The sequence below is a fragment of the Phaseolus vulgaris genome, chromosome 1 (genome assembly GCF_051622355.1).
Source record: "Phaseolus vulgaris cultivar YP4 chromosome 1, ASM5162235v1, whole genome shotgun sequence".
Lineage (NCBI taxonomy): Eukaryota > Viridiplantae > Streptophyta > Magnoliopsida > Fabales > Fabaceae > Phaseolus > Phaseolus vulgaris.
In genome coordinates, this window is record NC_143498.1 from 51,530,615 (window position 1) to 51,549,898 (window position 19,284).

Sequence of the window (19,284 nt, forward strand, 5' to 3'; positions counted from 1 at the left end):
AGAATCGACTTAAGAGATTGAAGTTTTCTTAAGAACGCAAAACAAAAGAATTACAATGAAGAAACTATGATGTTTTGTTTTTTAACATGTTTTCTTACAAAGACTCCATTTGTTCTCCTTAAAGCTTGCATCTTTTTATGGGCTTCTTTGCGTAAAGAATCTCGAAAATATATTCCATCACATATTTGTTCACATTTTCTAAGTTTCTAAATTTCAAGAATTATCATATGTTGTTTCCATTTTTATCTTGAACTCTGTTTCTTCGTATTTTTTTAGATGGTTTGTTTCCAATTCTATATTTTGAGATTTTGTAGATTTTATTATCTTATTATTCAACTCATATTTTGTTTTTTATTTTGATTCAAAGCAACAAGTTGAACTTTTGTTTGACCAGGCTCACTCACAATTGTAGATTCTTCCTTCAAACCATCTACCAGATCGTCTAGTCTATTTTATTTGCTTCTACACATTTGTCTTCATTACACTTGACAGGTGTGTCGTTGAACCTTCTACTCTTTGTAACCACTATATTGTATAGTCAAATGGTCTGTTTTAAGAAACATTGAATCGTCTAATATAAATAAAAACACAATATTAATACAAATAAACTCAAATAAATAATTATTAATTAAAATAAATATTTTTTTATTATTATAATTCAATAAATATATAATTAAAGCTTTAAAGTGTGTAAGACTATGTTCATCACGACCGATGAATATTTTTTTACCTAATTGAAAATTAAAAAAAAAAACTTATGACCTGTCTATAGAAAATATCATAATATACAATGTTCAATAATCTAAAATTTAATATTAAATAACAAGATGTATTAACAATATTATGTCATTTGTTTTAAATATCAATTGAAATAATCATATTAATATCTCCTACATTTATAATATGTGTGATTAAAATAAGTAAAGATGTATAAAAGTTAAGAAGAAGAGTTAATATCACTATGAAATTAACCACCTGAATTAAAACACCACAGTATATACATACTATAAACATTGGTTGCAATGTTTTTCTTAATTTGTCTAAAATCAAAATTCAACATTTTATTTATATTCTAAACTTTCTTATACTTACAAAAATAAATGAAAAAATATAAAATAATATATTTAAATTTTATTTAATAATATATTTAACAAGAATATCTCAGTATACTTTAAAATAAACGGGTCAGACTATTAGCATGCAGGCTAATATAGCCTTGACCCAAAACAGGGCTTTCCATTTCTGCACTCCGTGATTTAAATATGAACTCCTATGGGGTTGTGAAATTATCAAAATATTCCCAGGTCAATTTATATATAACAATACTTTCATCTTCCACAAAATTATATTATTTTTTTAGTAATCAACAATAAAATTTGGATTATGGATTGCATAATCAAATTTTGGAGCAACCTCGAAGATAATGTATTTCAGATTGTATAAAGTAAAATATAAATTTTGTGTTTTAATATTTATATTCTAAATTGTAAAATAAATAAAAATGATAATTTCGATATTTTTGAAAGTGAGGATATGAAGGAAGAAATCCCAATTTGAAAACTTAGTCTAACCCAAATCATATAAAGAAGGTGAAGCAAATGAAAAACCGAGTGTTTCTTGCCGTATTCAAACTTCCTCCGCCGTTCATTTTAATGAACCTGTTTGCAAGTTGTCGGTAATGGATGACGTTCAGAAACAGAATTTCTGATATAATTTGTAAAAGTTGTGAACAGGTGAAGTGAGTGATAAATGGAGAATCCAAATCTGTAGCAGCAATGGTACATTGAATACTGTTTGATCTGGTTTTGTTGTTATTATTGAATGGTGAATTAATTAATGTGTTAAATGGAAGCAGAGAAGAGGTAAACAGGGTTAGCCACTTGTCCTTGTTCCCCTAATCTATAATGTACTATTCTTTCTCTCTCTCTCACTCTCCCACCTCTGTTCTCTTATGGTGAAATTCTCGTTCCTATTCTTTTAATTTATCGATTCTCCTAATTCAAAACCCCAATGTCTTCCACCACCGATAACCATATCCACCAAAACAATCATCACAACGGTTCTCGCGTAGCCAAAAAGCCCAAACTCTCCTCCTTTATAACTGCGTCGGAAATCGAATCCGAATTCGGCCACCACGACGCCTCCGTCGCGCGCATCAACAACGGCAGCTTCGGCTGCTGCCCCGCCTCCATCATCGCCGCGCAGCACCGCTGGCAGCTCCGGTACCTCCGCCAGCCCGACCACTTCTACTTCAATGACCTCCAAACCGGCATCCTCCAATCGCGAACCCTAATCAAGGACCTCGTCAACGCGGACCACGTCGATGAGATCTCTATTGTCGACAACGCCACCACCGCTGCCGCCATCGTCCTCCAGCACGCCGCATGGAACTTCCGCGAAGGAAGATTCCAGAAAGGTGACGTCGTCCTCATGCTCCACTACGCTTACGGCGCTGTCAAGAAATCCATGGAAGCGTACGTCACTCGCGCCGGGGGTAATGTTGTCGAGGTTCCCCTCCCTTTCCCTGTTAACTCCAACGACGAGATCGTTTCCGAGTTTAGGAAGGCCTTGGAGAGAGGAAATAGTAACGGGAATAGGGTTAGGTTGGCGGTGATTGATCACGTGACTTCCATGCCGTGTGTGGTTATTCCTGTTAAGGAGTTGATTCAGATTTGCAGGGAGGAAGGGGTGGACCAGGTTTTTGTTGACGCTGCACATTCCATTGGGTGCACTGATGTTGACATGAAGGAAATTGGTGCTGATTTTTACACTAGTAATTTGCATAAGTGGTTCTTTTGTCCACCTTCAATTGCGTTTTTGTATACTCGTCGGAACCCTAAGGGTTCTGGTTCTGATTTGCATCACCCTGTGGTGTCTCATGAGTATGGCAATGGCTTGGCTGTGGAGAGTGCTTGGATTGGGACCAGGGATTATAGTGCACAGTTGGTTGTTCCTGCTGCGGTGGAGTTTGTTAACCGGTTTGAAGGGGGTATTGAGGGGATCAAGAAGAGGAATCATGAGGCTGTTGTGGAGATGGGTGAGATGTTGGCGAAGGCATGGGGTACTCGGCTCGGGAGTCCGGCGCATATGTGTGCTAGCATGGTTATGGTTGGTTTGCCTGCTTGTTTGGGGATTGGAAGTGATTCTGATGCTCTCGAGTTGAGAACACAATTGAGGGATGCTTTTGGGGTTGAAGTTCCGTTATATTATCGGCCCCCAAGAGAGGGGGAAGTTGGGGTGATTACTGGGTATGCGAGAATTTCTCATCAAGTGTATAACAAAGTTGATGACTATTACAAGTTCAGGGATGCGGTTAACCAACTTGTGCAAAATGGGTTTACTTGTGCTGCTGGTCTTTCGGGTTGAAGAGGTTTGGTCTAACCTTCTTTGAATGGTACTTCATTTTTAACAATAAATGTCTGTGAATGTCGACTTTGCAATTGGATGTGACTGCAGTAAAGCTGGTGGTTGTGGTCTAATGTGGTGCCAGTTCCATTGAAAATGTAAATATAAATACAAGAAGTTAACACTGGCAGACACTGAAATCCACTGCAGATGTTATTCCACTAGTCTAAAAGTTTTGTTTCCACAGAATTGCAGCATCAGTGCGGTTTGTTCCTTTGTAGGTTTATTTGTTGGAGGAGTAATGGTGCTGGTATAACTGGATTGAAAACATCATTGATTCACATTGCTTTACATAAATATTTGGAAATTTTTAACATATTAAAAGTTGAACTTCATCCATTATGAAATTTAAATACTTAAAAAAATGTTTTAAAATCTCAAATTTTTTATTTATCATATTTCATAATTTAACCTTGATCTTATACCTAGCTTCACATAGCAAAGAGTATTAGGCACGGGATACCTTAGTTTAATGTTGTTTGATATTGATAATGATATATATTGTGATCATGTACATCTGGTGTTATTCTCTTCTGTGATTTTTCCATAAGAATCTTTTGTTCTGTACTTGTCCATTGAAACCAATACTTTTGTAAAATACTTCTCACTGGAACAAGAAGATTCAACAAAGGGTAAATTAATATTTCCTTAATAAATCATAAAGCATTACTGAAAAAAAGTTGCTACTCTGTTGTATCATATAGTATGTAATTTTAACCTCGGCAAACAGCAAGTGCCCATTTTCGTTGGTACCATTAGCAAGTAAAAAGTATGTTTTGGTTTTAGAACATTATTAAAGTTATAGAGGTAAAACATTCTTTTGAAACTAGTGTCCATTTTATGTTTAACCAAAGAAATTTAGTGAGTTGTTTTAATTTTGTTTGCCGTCTTCTAGTTGTGTTATATTTGGTATTACTCTTATTAGAGTGATATTCTTTTATTTGCAGTTGAGAGGTGTCACTGTTGTCTTTCTGATGAATAAAAGCTGCTTGCAAGCTTGACTAGTTGTGATGGTTTCGGTACCATAGACTGCAGGTTTTGCTAAGAAGCTACAGTAATTGCTCATATTAGCTTTGCTGCGAAAAAACTCTTAGAAAAAGCTTCAATGTCGAGATCGATGGAAATATCCTTGTACATAATCATGATCCTGTGACAATTTAATGCCTTAAAATTGTGTCAATTGAAGTAAACTTCTTTAGTTTTTATGTAAATTTCTTTCCATAATCTTTAAGTTTGATATTTTAGGATTAATCTTGAGCTGCTTTTACTTAGTTTTTTGTTTCCAAAGAAATGTGCAAGAAATGAAGTGAGATAATTATTACACACACCTTTTTAATGCAAATCTTTTCATCAACAGAGTACGATAGTTACCCCTAGTACGTCAATATTTTGTAACTTTTTAATTGTTCTTACTAATTTAATTTTCAAGTATCTTTTAAGGATGTTTAGTTCCCAAAAAGGATCTTAGTTGGTGGATTTCTTATCAATATCAACCCATTGAATATCATTGTGACATTTTCATGTCAAAAGTATTCCCATTACAATCGTGTCCCGAGTACCAAAGTTGCATAACCATAACACTTCCTACTACATTTGTGTAGGTTTCCCATGTCAAAATCTCGTACACATGTCTAACACTCCGTGCTCCCTGTTCCAACAAGAAGCCCTATTAGCAGTCATCAATCCCACCCTTTTAGTCATCAATACCCTGCAGCTAAAACAGTTGTGGTTTATTTTAAAGAGAGATTTGGTTTGGTGATTGTACTGTGTTCTGTTTCTGTGGATTCTGTTGTGTGTTGCAAAGCATATATGGGGGAACATGGTTGTTTAAAGTTTCGATGAGCTGTAGGGGTGGATTCTGTTTGGATGATGGAGATTTGATTGGCTTCTTCGTGAACTAAACCTCTTATAGAAGTTGGTTCATTCTGACTGCTTAGGTTATTTTATTTACGATGATTTAGAGTGTGGCACCTGTAGTTAGAGGTAGGGGTGATTTCTTGTATTTCATGGTTTATAAAGGACGGATTCGAAGACTGCAACAGTAGATGATTTTAAAAGGTGATAATGATTTTCGGGCTCACACTATGTGCAGAAGAACATGGGACGTGTGTTTGGTTACACATCACAATTGATGATTGTACTAGTTCTTTGTTAGACTAAAACTTGGTAATACTAGCATTATCAAAGGGTAATTAGACATGCACGTTATGTCTGATAATGATTGTTGAATTTAACCAAATGTTCCCCCGAATTTTTTTTCGCTAACACATTTTTATTTGTGAGTGACCTGCATGAAAATTTTTAGATGGACGAAAAGTAAATATTTGAATTTTATAAGGACGAAAAACACTTTACTGTTGGTATAGCAGAAAGTACATGGAGAAATGACGATGGAAGGGGAAAATCAATATTTTTTCTGCTAAGAAATGGTATTTAGTACAAAGAAAAATAATGACTGTGAGTTTCATTTAGATATCTTCTGTTTTTTGTTTTTTGTTGGGAGAGAAAGGGACTCAGATAGGATTTTGTGAGATGGATTTACTTGTGTTATTAGTATTTAATGAGATTCTGATATGGTTAATTATTTAAACTTAAATTGGATCTATCTATATCTGTTTGAAAAATATCAGTGGACTTTTTTTTATATATTCGAGTATCCATATATCCATGGATACTTTGCATGTTCCTTCATAAAGGTCAAACACAAGGTTTGACATTACAGTGGAGAACTTAGAATGGAAGACTAAAGAATAGGCTAAAATTTAAATATGTAGATATTTTATTCTAAGGTGTAATGAATTCATCCCTAGTTTACTCGCTCCCAAAATTGCTTATTAGAAGACATTATTAATGCTGAGGAGTTGCTCGAAAGGAGGTTGTGACAGTCTTGAGTAAATCTGTGTTGATACCAATGACAATGGCTTCTCAGGCCCATCACCATACATGAACAATTGGCATAGGCTTAGATTCTTCGGAATCACCACCCTCTACTCATATTTACCTTATATACATGCACACTTGTTTTTATTTGGACATGCATTGAGTAAGTTAGCAATGGTTGAAGAAATTACCACTTACATCACATCTGACAGCCATTTTTAACATCACCTTCGATATCCTATTTATCTGCTATAAGGCCTCTCAGAAATTGTTAACAATGGCTAAGGTTATCCTTGTAAGAAGAATGACACTTTCAAGAAATACCCCAATATCTCACGGTTACTTGTTCGCATTAATTCATCATAACAAGTGTGTTGGTACGAAATTACAGTACTTAGGCTGTTCACATCATCAAGGTATAGCTTTGCACAACTCTACATAAGAATTTGCCACTATGCAAAGATTCTAAATAATAAACTAAAATAATTTATGAAAATAAAATAAGATAAAAATATAAGTAAAATGGTTATAGTATGGTAAAAAAATTATAATAACATGGATTTAAATTATACCTAATCTTTTTATTGTAAAACTAAAAGTTTACTTAACGACCATATTGCACTTAAGGAACATCTAAAACTAAATATTTGTTTGTAAAAGATATAAAAATATTTGTGAGCCGGACAAACACGTATTAATCTAGAAATCCAACAAAATTTTTAGGGTAGGATGGGATAATTTTCTTTTGGCTCTCCAAAATTTTAAAAAAAATCTTAAATTCACAAATGCCCTTCAAATTTATAAGATTAATTGAACCAAACCAAATCAAGCTTGAGGTTGGGCATCTCTAAATAGAGAGGATTTATGGTATTTTGACAGAGCGCAGTTAACGAATCCATTCAATTTCTCAGAATGATCCACACACATGAAATCTAAAGCCAAGAATGTAATTCGACAATTTAGTTGATGCTGAACCATTAAAAGAAAATAAAACGGTACATAACTTGCTGGTGGCACCAAATCGAAATGAGTTTATGTACACCTGTGAAGCGCTCTGAGCCAACACCAGTGGGCATCAATCAGTCACACTATTCCAAAGATTGAGAAAGTATAATAAGATTAAACACAGATTGAACCCTGTTCCAGTCATAGGGGCATCTCCAACCAACAGACGTGAAAATATAACTCAAAAAGCTGAAGGCATATACTTAAACAATATGATACAATGGAAATTTAAATTGGTATAACATTACAAGGCAATAGGAAGCGGCAAGACCAGATTAATTCCCCTACTAAATTACCAAATTCAGTGCACTGAGCCAGGTATCCAGAAGCTAATTCCAGATGTATATAAATAAATATCACTGTAAGAACCATAAGCAAGAGATGCAGTAGGAAGCCCTACCATTTAGTTTCACCATCTTTGAATCATTTTGCGTACTCCGTAACGTGATTTTCATAGACAAATTCTCAGATCATAAACATACCGAGTATTTACGTTGAGATAGCAAATCAAGAGCTTCGTGCGGTATTTGAAGAGTGCAATCTCCTTGAATTTTGTGCAAATGAAGTGTTCTCTGTCCAGTGGTTTAACTTTCTGTAGCATTTCTAAGACAGGCGACCACCAACGAACAAAACAAAAAGGCAATACAACAGCTTCAGGACTTGTATTCCACAGTTCACCCTGAAGAATTTGATTGAGTAGATAGATCACTTTCCAAGTGAAACAGACAGCATTGAGGATGGTTTACCTAACTAGATTAAAGGTCCATCAATATCCAGCAGAAGTGCAAAACAGATACTTAGTCAGTATCCAAGAAACTACTTAAAATATATCAATAAATGGATCCGAAGTTCAGCCTAATAAGGCAACCTCCAGGCAAAATATAATAAATCTGTAGGAAGATAAAAATTGCGTAGAAGCTCATGACAAAAGATGTCACACTAATTCCAAGACAGATCCATTGCGATGCATAGCAAGCCATCCTAGAAATCTCAGCAACCACACCAAACTTAAGTGTTTGGTATATTTCAACTATCGCCCAACAGTTGCTTTCATTTCTCCGTAAAGACCAGCTAAAAAGGCTTTGACAATAACCATAAACACTCAAGATGCTTTTTTGTATTACAGTTCACCACTACTACCTACCTTTTTGATTCAGAGGGGAAAGAGAGGATTATGCGATCAAAATTCCTAGTACACTGGCTCGTACTATATTCATTGAGTTTTCTCTGGGTGCCTTTCCATTACCATACTCAGAATGCAGTTATACTTCAGCTACAACCCCTGAACCGGGGTTTGTCTCAGGAAGAGCAATGTTAAGTGGTTGCCAACCAGACGGATGATGCGCAATCCATTTTTTATGGGTAATTAACATGTTGAGAATCTGAAGGACATCACCCAAAGCAAGATCTTTGAAGCACATATTCTTAATCACAATACCTGCTTCATACCTAGAAAAGAAAACAAAAGACATAATATGACTAAGACAAGTTTGAAAAGATAATAATAAACCTATAAGTTTTGAAGAAATCACAATATGCTTACTTGCACAGTGTAGCCATTATTGCTGTTCTTCCAGCAGGAGTTGTTAAAAACTTTTCAATTTGATCCCATGTTTCTTTTGAGTGCTGCTTAGGATTACCACCTAATGGATTGACGCACTTCCAAAGTTTATCATTCTTACCAACATACAATGGCAAAGCACCTAAATTCTGTTTCACGACCATATTCTGCTCAATAGCACTTTCAAGAGCCTTCTTAACATCAGTGTTGCGGTGCTTGGAATCTCCAAATCGGATGCAATCAGTTATATTTGCCTCAGTTGGCATCATCTTTGCGTTTTTTAGCGAGTTCAAGGCAAGTAAAACAACCCCTATTAAGCCTTGTACATATTCAGAAGGCTTAGGACATCCTGGAGAACCCCACATACCACTACCAGGAGGATTATTATTACCCATTGCTGCCAACGGCGTTGGTTGATAATCTGGACCATGTTGATAACCTTGGTGTAATTGTTGTGTGCCACTGTTATGTACCACATGTCCATTTTTTTCATCAATTGATCTTAAAAGTGGAGCACTACTATTAGGATTATGTTTCAAATCTCCATTCCGTTGTTGAATAGTAGGTGGGTTATGAACACTATCAGGATATCCCGAAATGTTCAGATTACCAATATCTGGCACGTTGGTATGTGGCCCAGAGTTGAAATTGGGACCACCAGTCCTACTAGGTGGGATCATTGGACTTGCAAAAGTACGAGAAGTTGGAGTATATGAATTACTAGGTGCAAAAGGAGGTTGCAATGGGAAGTTGTTTGGTCTTAATGGCTGGGAATAAGGAACTTGATGATTGCCCTGTAGATTACTGTTATTGCTCCATAACTGATCAGTATTGCCATGAACATAATTTGTAGCAGATCCACTCAGCGGAACATTTGGATTAAAGTTTCCAGGTCGATAAGAGTTTATATTATTACGATTACGATTATCTTGAAGTCCAGGTGGTGGTGGTGGTGGATTCATTGCTCTGGGTGCATTTGATTGACTCGAGTTTCTCCAATTAGGTTTACCCTGAAACCTAGTGTCGAATCCCCTGCCTCCATTTGGAAATTTTGAATTTCCTACATGAACTTCTGAATAGGATTGCTGCATCTGAGCAGCACTTGTAGCTGGAATTAGTGAGGAGTCAGAAGATGATACATGGCTAATGCTACCATTACCAAGTTGTTGTGATTCACCATTAGACAGAGGAGGTCCTCCAGCTAAGAGGCTAGTCCAAAGCCATACACTCTTGGCAGCAGCGACCAAGGGTGCTGATGCCTTATGAGGTTGCGCAAGAAGAATATTATATCTCCTCATCCGAAGTTGATGGAGAGCATTTGAGAAGTCTCGGTCACCCGAAATTAATAAATAATTGGCGGGTGCGGGATTGTCCACTGCCCAGAATAGCATATCAACAAGAATCTTCTTGTCACTTGCGTCTTTCACGCCTATAATCAAATATTACAACGTCAAAATCCAAAAAGGAAAAGGAAAAGAAAAAGAAAGAAGTTTCAAGCGTCACAGCACATACAGAGATTCATAATAGACTTGATAAAGAAAAAGAAAACTGGTGACCAAAGTTTCTGCACATACAAAAGCAAATAAAATTCACAATCGTCGTGACTGCAATTTTTGCCACAAAATAAGGGTTTTGATGATATCTGCAACTGCAACTATCGCTGCATCAGCCGCATTTACGAATTCTGAAAACCACAACATCAAGATACTGGAAGGTGTCTGCAACTGTGATTATAGCAGCATCAGCCGCATTTATTTGCAACATCCGGCAATATCAAGAAATGGATCAAAACCGCAACATAAAGTTTTGCACGATGTTTAAGGTGGGTAAAAAATCTAACTGAGCTAAACGCTCTATTTTGAACTGCTCTGATTTCATTCAAAATCCAATTATTTAAATCTAGTTTTCATCATATTTTATAACTTTTCTAGATGAGACTTCCATTTTATTTAAACAGATTTTTAAAAATGCATAAACATTAAAATGTTAAACTACTATAAAATATTGAAATTAATGACTAATTAAAAAGATAAGCTTAACATTAAAAGTTAATAATTAACCTTTATCACACAAAAAAGGTAAAAAGATAAATTTTAAATTACATTATACTAATAATTTTTTAATATTATATAAATTTATAAAAATATGGATTTGGATTTAAAATCCAATCCAAATCTATATTTGGACATGAACACCTTATTGACAATCTAGATTTGGACATGACCACCTTAATGCAGCAATTGTGGCCATTGCATGAGTCACAACGAACTGCAATTTCTGGCAACATCAGGAAATACTACAAAACCGGAACTACGACGGGGTTCAGGATAGAATGCTAACAATTCGTCACAATGTCTTGTGGTAGTCAAATAACCATCTGCACCAGACCCTTCGCATGCATCACAGTGAGGAGAAAGAACATCGGAGCTACTACTCAGAGCAAATTTCCAACTGTTAAGATTTGATTCAAAAGGCCTTGACAATACTAATAACAATAGCTCAACCTCAATCCAACAGCCAATACATAGTTATACAGTTAGAGAGTTCACGCGCTGTGTTTTCACTAGATCGAGTGTGTATCATAAATAACTAGACATCAAGCATCAAAAACCTAATCGCAGAGACTAAAAACAGATAAAGGCGAAATTCGAAGAGGGAGGATAGTTACCGACCGGCAGGGACGTGGTTGAGGGCAATTCCGGTGCTGGAGAGCGCGTGCTGTACAGAGGCTGGGATGCGCGTGGTGGTGTCTCCGTAGGCGGAGATGGAGACGGGGCCACAGTAGTTCATGCGGACCAGCGCTGAGCTGATGTTCTGCGCGATCGCGTGCGGATCCGAACCCTTGGGCACATGGCAGTTTTCGATGTCCCACCACACCGATATCTTCGCCGTGGCGTACTGCGCCTCCGCGTTCGCCGTCGCTCCATCTCCGCCCATGACGCCGATCTCTTCGATACCCTAATCTCTAGAATTCCTACTGACGGTGTTAGTAAGTTGACGGCGTCTTCGGGCTTTACCTTTGTCTGGCGCGAAGACGGAGTTAGATGAAAAAGAAGAAGATGGTGCGGTGAGGTAGGATGGTGGGTGGGATAAAGAAACTTAAAGAAAGCACAGTCCATTACAGTCAAGTATCGAATTGGTCTTCGGGTCGGGGCAACCCGGTGATGATCTCGATAACCCACTTTTGTGATTGGGTTGCGTGTGGGTTGGAGTCCACGTGTCTGCGTTGGGTTGGGGGGAATAAAGTTTTAGGACGTGGAAGGGTGATGCTTTTTTATGGCTTCGGCAATGGAACTAATCTTTTATTCTACCCCATTTCAAACGAAAACGTTTCGTCTTCCACACATTCACATTTTTCTCAGAACTCGGATTTTATTTTTATTTTTACAATCTTTCCTAAAAACAAGAATGATTATTATAATAAAGGTAAGAATTAGATATATCGTAATATATTGTAGCTACTTGCTATAAGATTGAGAATCTCAAAGAATTTAAATCACCGCATATATTCTTTAACTGAACTTTTTTTTCTTCATAAATAACAATTATTATGAATAAAACGATTTATTCAATAAATTTTTATTGACGAATGACTATTTATGAAATAATCATACAACAATTTAAATATTATCTATATACTTACTTTTTAAAGATATATCTTATTTTATACTCTTTATTCTAATTATTAAACACTTATTATTATCTTTATGTTTTAAACACTTATTTATAAAAATAAATATATATATATATAGAGAGAAAGTGATATATGAGAGTGACAAAATAATTTTTTAGTACAAACACAATTATCGTACAGGAAATCATATTACTATTACCAGTAATAAAAAAAATAGAATAGATACAGATAATAAAAAATAAAATTAAAAATACAAATTATGGAAGTTATTCCAATAACATTAATCAGAATAGATACAGATAGTAAAAAACAAAATACAAAATACAAAACATAGCATAAAAAAAAAAAAAAACATATGAAATATAGAGGTGCGGTTTTATGGTACAAGATTTGGGATTTATTTTTAAAATATATATTTAGTTTGTTTGAATAAAATAATTTAAAAAATAATAATAAGTTATTTTGGTTAACATGTTATTATTGGAGAAACATTTTATTATATTAAAACATGCATTAGAAACATATTATTATATCATAAAGTAATTATAAAAAAAAAAATACTACAAAATTGTATAAATTAATTTAAATTATCATCACTGTTTTAGAATATTTGATATAATGTAATCTGTAGATTTGAATACATATTAAATAAATAAATAAACATATGCTGTAAACAAATTATTACATATTAGTATATAATAAATAATTCAATAATTTTAAAATACAAATAATTCAAATTTTTAAATAAATAATTTCTAAATGTAATAAGTGGTAGTTATATTAGAAGTGTTTACTCCAAAACTGCGACAATCTTTATTTCATTAACAATTAGTTTTTTTATGGCTTTTATATAGAGTACGTTGAAGTAACATTAATCTTAATATGTAATTTTATTCAAATCTTTGTTTACATATTTTAAGAAAACACTTTATTGAATTAGATTACAATATTTTCTATTAAATCAGCTTCAAATCTCGTTAAAAAAAAACCTACAGAAACATACTACCATTAATAAAAAATATTTTTGTTAGATATAATTGATTTAAGGTATGAAATAAAAATTATAAAAAGTAAAAATATCATATTTATTATTTAAGAAAAAAAATTGTTAATGAAGATGACAAATACCTCACATTTTAATTTTTAAGAAAAAATTTAAAAATATTTTCTTAAAAATTTCATTGACCTGTTTTGAACCTATCTTTGACTCAGTTTTTTTTAGTTCTAAAAGTTCATCAGTTTTGAATCATTTAACTAAAAAATGATTTTATATTGTAATAGATTAACACTAGACGAATTCATCATTGTAACGATGATGCACAACCATTAACTTAAACAGTAACTCATTCTATAAAAAAGAAACAAATAGCAACTCATTTAAGAACAAGAGTTCTTGAATATGGACAAATATTGCTGAGTATGATGATTCAAAACCAACAAAGCATGCATGCTCCACCACAAATAATCATGAGAAGTTCACTATGATCATCTACAGTGCCCTTCGAAAAATCTTCACAATTTACCAATATCATAATTGCTGCTTTACAGAAATGATTGCAATGAAACGTGACACCTCTTTTTATTAATCTTCTACATCATCACAAGCTCTCATAATAGACTCATGCATAGTGTCAAATTGTTCCCATGACCATCTACGAGTTAACTAACCTGGATTCTAACTCGACCTATTCACGTGAATCATTTTGCAAAACATTAGCAAACCCTCATTTATATGCAAATGAATTTCCAACACAAACTCTGAGCAATGCACACTGAATTACACAACTACTCTTGTACCTGAACCAGACCAGAACCTGTGCGCATGTTCTCTTCTTCTATTCATTCTACTGTCATTCTGCAGTTTTTGAGCTGTACAGTGCTTGTAATATTACAACACAACTAACTCCAACACGAAGGGTATTGAACTTCACTGCTGATTCTTGTGGAAAACTCATATAGAGAGTCTTATGCTGACTAAGGATATTACTACCAGAACCATATGGTCAAGAAAAGGCCTCAGAGCAGCTGAATTTGAGGTATTTAAATCAGGAGGGCTTTGGGATCCTGAAACTGAAGGAGAGCCAATAGAGCTGCAAAAATGGCATTATACAGGACCATGATTAGTATCTTGTAGGCTTAGTGGTATCAAAAATATTTGCCGTAGCTAAGGAAACCATTTCATTTTACTTACCCGGATGTGCCTGCCCCTGAAGAAGATGGATAAATGCAAGAACCCGAGCCTGCTCACAATTTAACAGAGTTCTTTAGAAATGATCTTCAACTTTGTGAATCACAAAATACGAAAGAGTTTAATTTACATATATTTATTTTGACCTGGGATACATCCTAACAAAAAACACTGGATGGAGACAGAGACTAATCTCTCGAACTACTGAAATTGATTTAGAGGAATAACTTCTTCCATTAAATACTCTTCCATATATATACACAGTATGATAATTTTAGCACATAACAACATCTTTACACAAACATCCGATAAGATTTGACCATAATAAAGTAAATTCTCATTCAATATCTGTCAACAGAAGTTTCAGCCAAGGTTAAATTATTCATTTCTTTCTTAAAGTTGTTTCCATTTTAACATTTAGAACTTAATTGAGAAAACTGTTAAGTCTTAGTCCTTGAACAGCGTGTTTAGTAGTGGTTTCTTACTAAGTAAAAAACCGGTAGCGTTTTACACAGCAAAGACTGTGTTCTCATATTAGTAACGGAAACAAAAACTTTGCTTTTATACACGTATAAGACTAAATAACTTTTGTGCATGTATGGAGACTAAAACTTAATATCTTCTTAAAATGAAGACAGTAGTAAGGGATAAATTAATCATTTAATCTCAAACTCTGAAAAAGGGATATTAAGCTACTGAGATCTTACTTGGATTGGTGTTAACTATGGTTGCTGTGCCTCCAAAGTCACAGCTTGTTGACGCAAGATTCTTCTGGTAGTAGCTGTTGAAGGCAAAAGAAGCATGGTTTTGTAATGAATTTGGATTGTAACAACTTCCACCTTGCTGTATTTGTGAACAATCTACACTTGGCATTCCACAAGCATAGTCCAGTGCTGATTGAAGAGTAGCTTCTGAAACTCCAGTCTTTGCCACACACCAACTCTGCCCCCCTGGCGTGGCTTGAGAATTTGTGCTTGGAGGAGGAGGAAGGGCATTTGTGACAGGACCATTTCCTGATGGGGGTGGATAAGAGCTCGCAGGGTTGGTGACTGGTTGAGCCCCTGGATTGGCTGGATTTACAGGGGCTAAGGGAACAGCTGGTGTGGTAGAAGGAACTGTCACAGGTGTTGCTCCTGGATTAGTGGGGGAAACTGTGACAGGATTGGTGGAAGGAACTGTGATGATGGTTGGTGTATCTGGAGGTGAGATGACTGGTGAAGGTGGGGTTGGATTTGTGGGGGAAACTGTGTTAGGTGAGTTGGTTGGGACTTGGAGAATTCTTCTGATGTGGACTTTGCTTGGCTTTTCTCCTAGGGTCAAAGGAATTATCCCTTCTCCCTCTTCTCTTTTGAGATCTTCCAGTACAAAACCTTTGCTTGTCTGTACTTCTGCATACAATGCAGCAATCCTTTTAGTAAAACGAGATCCTGCTTCAAGATATTTGGATACTGCCTCACTAAATTCAGCTAATTCCATACCACTGCTCTTGGTTGCGAAAACCACAGGAACATCTTTGCAAGGAAGAATAGAAGCAAGTGTGGCTCTTTCAATAACAGACTGAACAGTTTCCGATTCCCCATCAATTGCATCCTCTAGCATGATAAATGAATCTATTTTCTTCACAAAAGCAACAATCCTAAGAAGCTCATTTTCATATGATGCATTCAAATTCTCTAAGAACGAAAGCGGAAATGACACTGAGACTTTAACTTCCCTCCCTAGTTGAAGATTGCTGAGAAACGAATGAATTGATTCCATAACAGGTGTGAGTAAAGGCATCTCATCTCGGCCTAAGCACTCACTGCCACATCTAACAACGATGCTCCTGATGTCCACTTGTGGAAGAATGTTCAAAAGATGAACTTTCAGCCATGCAACCGGAGATGATTTTGAAGAAACAAAATTTTCAACCACGCTTTCGTTTAAGAAGAAATCAACTGGCAGGTCGGTGGCAGTGAGAGTGTTGAAAATGTTGTAATCAGTAACAGAAAGCCGAATCTCAGATTTGGAGATCTTGGTTTTGTGGAGGAATGCGGTAGCAAGAGAGGGTGAAGATGCAGTCCCTGCAAAGCAGAAAGGATGGAGCCCAGTTAGTGATTCAGATTCGGAAACAAAAAGCAAAGACAGTGTGAAGTATTGAGAAGAAGAACAGAAGGGTTACTCACCGGAAGAGAGGAGAATGAGAAAAGAGAGGAGGAAGAGGCACAGAGAAGGTTCCTTGGCCATTATGAAAGAGTGAGAGGTTAAGCAATGTAGAATGAGCGTGCGTTGGAATATTGGGAGGAGTGGCTGCTTTTAAAAACAAAAAGACATGGGAAAGAACCAGAGCTGAGACCGGGAAAGCTGTTCAAGACACAAAAACCAAACCAAAAAGGTTGAGCAAAAGTTGGAACAAAAACAAAAACGACCAAGTTCTAATAATGATTTTGAAAATAATAAAAATATGTTACTTTGTCACGAAGGATGGGTTGGGAAATGTCTGGGTCTGACCAGAAACATGAAAAAAAGTTGCTGCTTCTTTATCTTCCCCCAAACTCCTTTCTGTGTGCAACCAATATCAGCAACAGCTTCTTCCACTAGTGGAACTTCTAACACTGCAACTACACGCTCCTTTTAATTTCACAAAATTAAATATAAATAATTCTATAAATATCTACTCTATTTTGTTTCAATAACAGTCGAGGAAATTAGTTTAATTCGTTGAATATCGTGTGAGTTGTTGTAAACTTCTTTCATTCAATTCTTACAGATTCAAAAATAATAACGTTAAAAAATAAATGAACATAAATATTATTCCACCAAATTAACTAAATTTGTACATTATTAACTACTTATAAAGCAATATTAATTATCCTTAATCTTATGATATTATTATTCGCATATCGATAATAGTTATATATGATTATTAGATTTTTTATAGCTTTATAGTATTATTAATCATTATTAAATTAAATGTTCTAATAGTCTAATAAATTTAGAAAAATCCTTCATATATTTTTAAGTACTTATAAAATAAAGTAAATCGTATTTATTTGTATGTAATTAATCATGTTTATTCGATGGACGTAAAGTAAAAGTGCTGGAAGAAATCCTTGGACATGGGACACGTGTCGTGTTTCTGTGTTATGCACAGACATCAACTATGCTTAAAGTTAAGATTATTTAATTGAATGAATGAATAAAGATGGTGAGCCGTTGGATTATTGAGAGGGTGATGAATTAGTGGTTGATGATTGGCGCAAGTTCAAAGCCGTGGTTGTTGAATACAGAAGTAGCATCCACAACGGTAGAGTATTTCAAGTGGTTCTATTTTTTAAGGAGCCAAATATTAATAATTTATTTGTTTTAAAAGGTTACTTAGTCTGTATTATTTATTCTGTTAAAATTAATTAATTATATCAGTTTTTATAATAAAATAAATATACGAGTACCGAAAATTTGGTCCTGGGAATGAGAGCATGTGGTTTGATGTTGGTTTGGAGTATCTACTAAGGATCTATAAAGCTTAGTGGATGGTGGTAAAGATTTATATAAGAAAAGTGACACTATCTCAGCAAAAACCACTAGCAACAGTAATAAATTGACACTTAATAAAGGCATGAAAAAAGTGATGAAAATGAAAATAGACTAAAAGGTTGTAAGAAAAAAAAGACTAAAAAGTTGTAGTTCCATTATTGGTTGTGTTAGGCATGAGTAGTTTGAGGCAATGCCTTAAGCTACAATCTGTAGAGAGTAAAATGAATGGGGACAAGCCATGTGGAATAATCTATTTTGCCTGCTATTACTTAACAAGGGCAAGTGTGTGACTGGGTCTCTAGCCGAAAGCTTAGAAAGAGTGATAGGGATGATGCACAGAATGTGTCAAAAGTCTCCATTCTCAAGCTCAAAACCACAAACTTCGAAGAAGAGGGGCAAGAAGACAATCAGTCTACAAGGATTATGGCCTTATATAAAGTTGTTTGTTGTGTATTCCTTAAAAACAGGGAAAAAAATTTAGTTCCATAAACAGAGGTGTAGGTTTTGTTTTTTCCCACAGTCATGAAACAAAGAGCAAAGATTCGGGGGTTAATGCAATTGAAAAAGTATTGTTGAATTTGTACTGTACTCTATTACACGTAAGTCCGAACATACCATAAGTTTGGACACAAAGTGTTGTCTAAGTTCCAAGATCATATGAATTATTTTAAGTCTCATGAATCTAAGCTCGTCTATAGCAGAGTAATTCAGAATCTTCCTAAACAACCCTTTTAGTTTTAAACGAAAATGTGTTTAATGTTGATCTTGCACTTGATAACCTTTTATTAATAATATTCAATCTTTACAGCTCAAAATGAAAAAAAATTCAAGTGGTTTTTTATCCAGATCACTTTTTCTAATTAGGTTTTATGAAGTTCTTATCAAATATCCATATTCTTTGTTCATGCTTTGACTCCTTAGTTATCGAGTCCTTAACTTAAATTTCATTATGATTTGACCTGAAGACTTAAAACACATTTTATTCTAAATTTATATTCCTTGCAGCGCTTTGAATTATTATTTTTTTCTTAATTAACCTAAATTTTGCTGTGTATCCAGAAATCCTAACATTTGCAAGGTAGTTAACTGTACACA

The 19,284-nt window shown here is 34.8% G+C and overlaps 3 protein-coding genes across 7 annotated transcripts; 1 reads left to right on the top strand and 2 right to left on the bottom strand.

Annotated features, from left to right (window-relative positions):
* Positions 1-1,521: 1,521 nt before the first annotated feature.
* LOC137814880 (Pyridoxal phosphate (PLP)-dependent transferases superfamily protein) lies at positions 1,522-4,656 on the top strand. Of its 2 annotated transcripts, none has more exons than XM_068617805.1 (2): positions 1,522-3,370; positions 4,353-4,656. In XM_068617805.1, exon 1 carries the CDS (start codon positions 2,011-2,013, stop codon positions 3,364-3,366), a length of 1,356 nt encoding a protein of 451 aa, XP_068473906.1. In that variant the 5' UTR covers positions 1,522-2,010; the 3' UTR covers positions 3,367-3,370; positions 4,353-4,656. The 2 variants fall into 2 exon arrangements, with proteins under 2 accessions (XP_068473906.1, XP_068473907.1); XM_068617806.1 differs by having other exon boundaries at positions 1,620-3,394.
* A 2,606-nt stretch (positions 4,657-7,262) lies between these two features.
* On the bottom strand, positions 7,263-12,006 carry LOC137814881 (uncharacterized). Its single transcript, XM_068617807.2, has 3 exons — positions 11,524-12,006; positions 8,834-10,280; positions 7,263-8,739 (listed from the first exon to the last, which is right to left on the bottom strand). The coding sequence occupies exons 1-3, from the start codon at positions 11,786-11,788 to the stop codon at positions 8,553-8,555; spliced, it is 1,899 nt and encodes a 632-aa protein (XP_068473908.1). The 5' UTR covers positions 11,789-12,006; the 3' UTR covers positions 7,263-8,552.
* A 1,809-nt stretch (positions 12,007-13,815) lies between these two features.
* Positions 13,816-17,379, bottom strand: LOC137814882 (uncharacterized). 4 transcript variants are annotated; one of them, XM_090293657.1, is made up of 6 exons: positions 17,124-17,284; positions 16,839-17,016; positions 16,152-16,736; positions 15,381-16,061; positions 14,677-14,725; positions 13,816-14,575 (listed from the first exon to the last, which is right to left on the bottom strand). In XM_090293657.1, exons 2-6 carry the CDS (start codon positions 16,897-16,899, stop codon positions 14,437-14,439), a joined length of 1,515 nt encoding a protein of 504 aa, XP_090149783.1. In that variant the 5' UTR covers positions 16,900-17,016; positions 17,124-17,284; the 3' UTR covers positions 13,816-14,436. The 4 variants fall into 4 exon arrangements, with proteins under 4 accessions (XP_090149783.1, XP_068473909.1, XP_090149786.1 ...); XM_068617808.2 differs by having other exon boundaries at positions 15,381-16,736; positions 17,124-17,379; XM_090293660.1 differs by lacking the exon at positions 17,124-17,284 and having other exon boundaries at positions 16,839-17,042.
* Between the last annotated feature and the right edge of the window lie 1,905 nt (positions 17,380-19,284).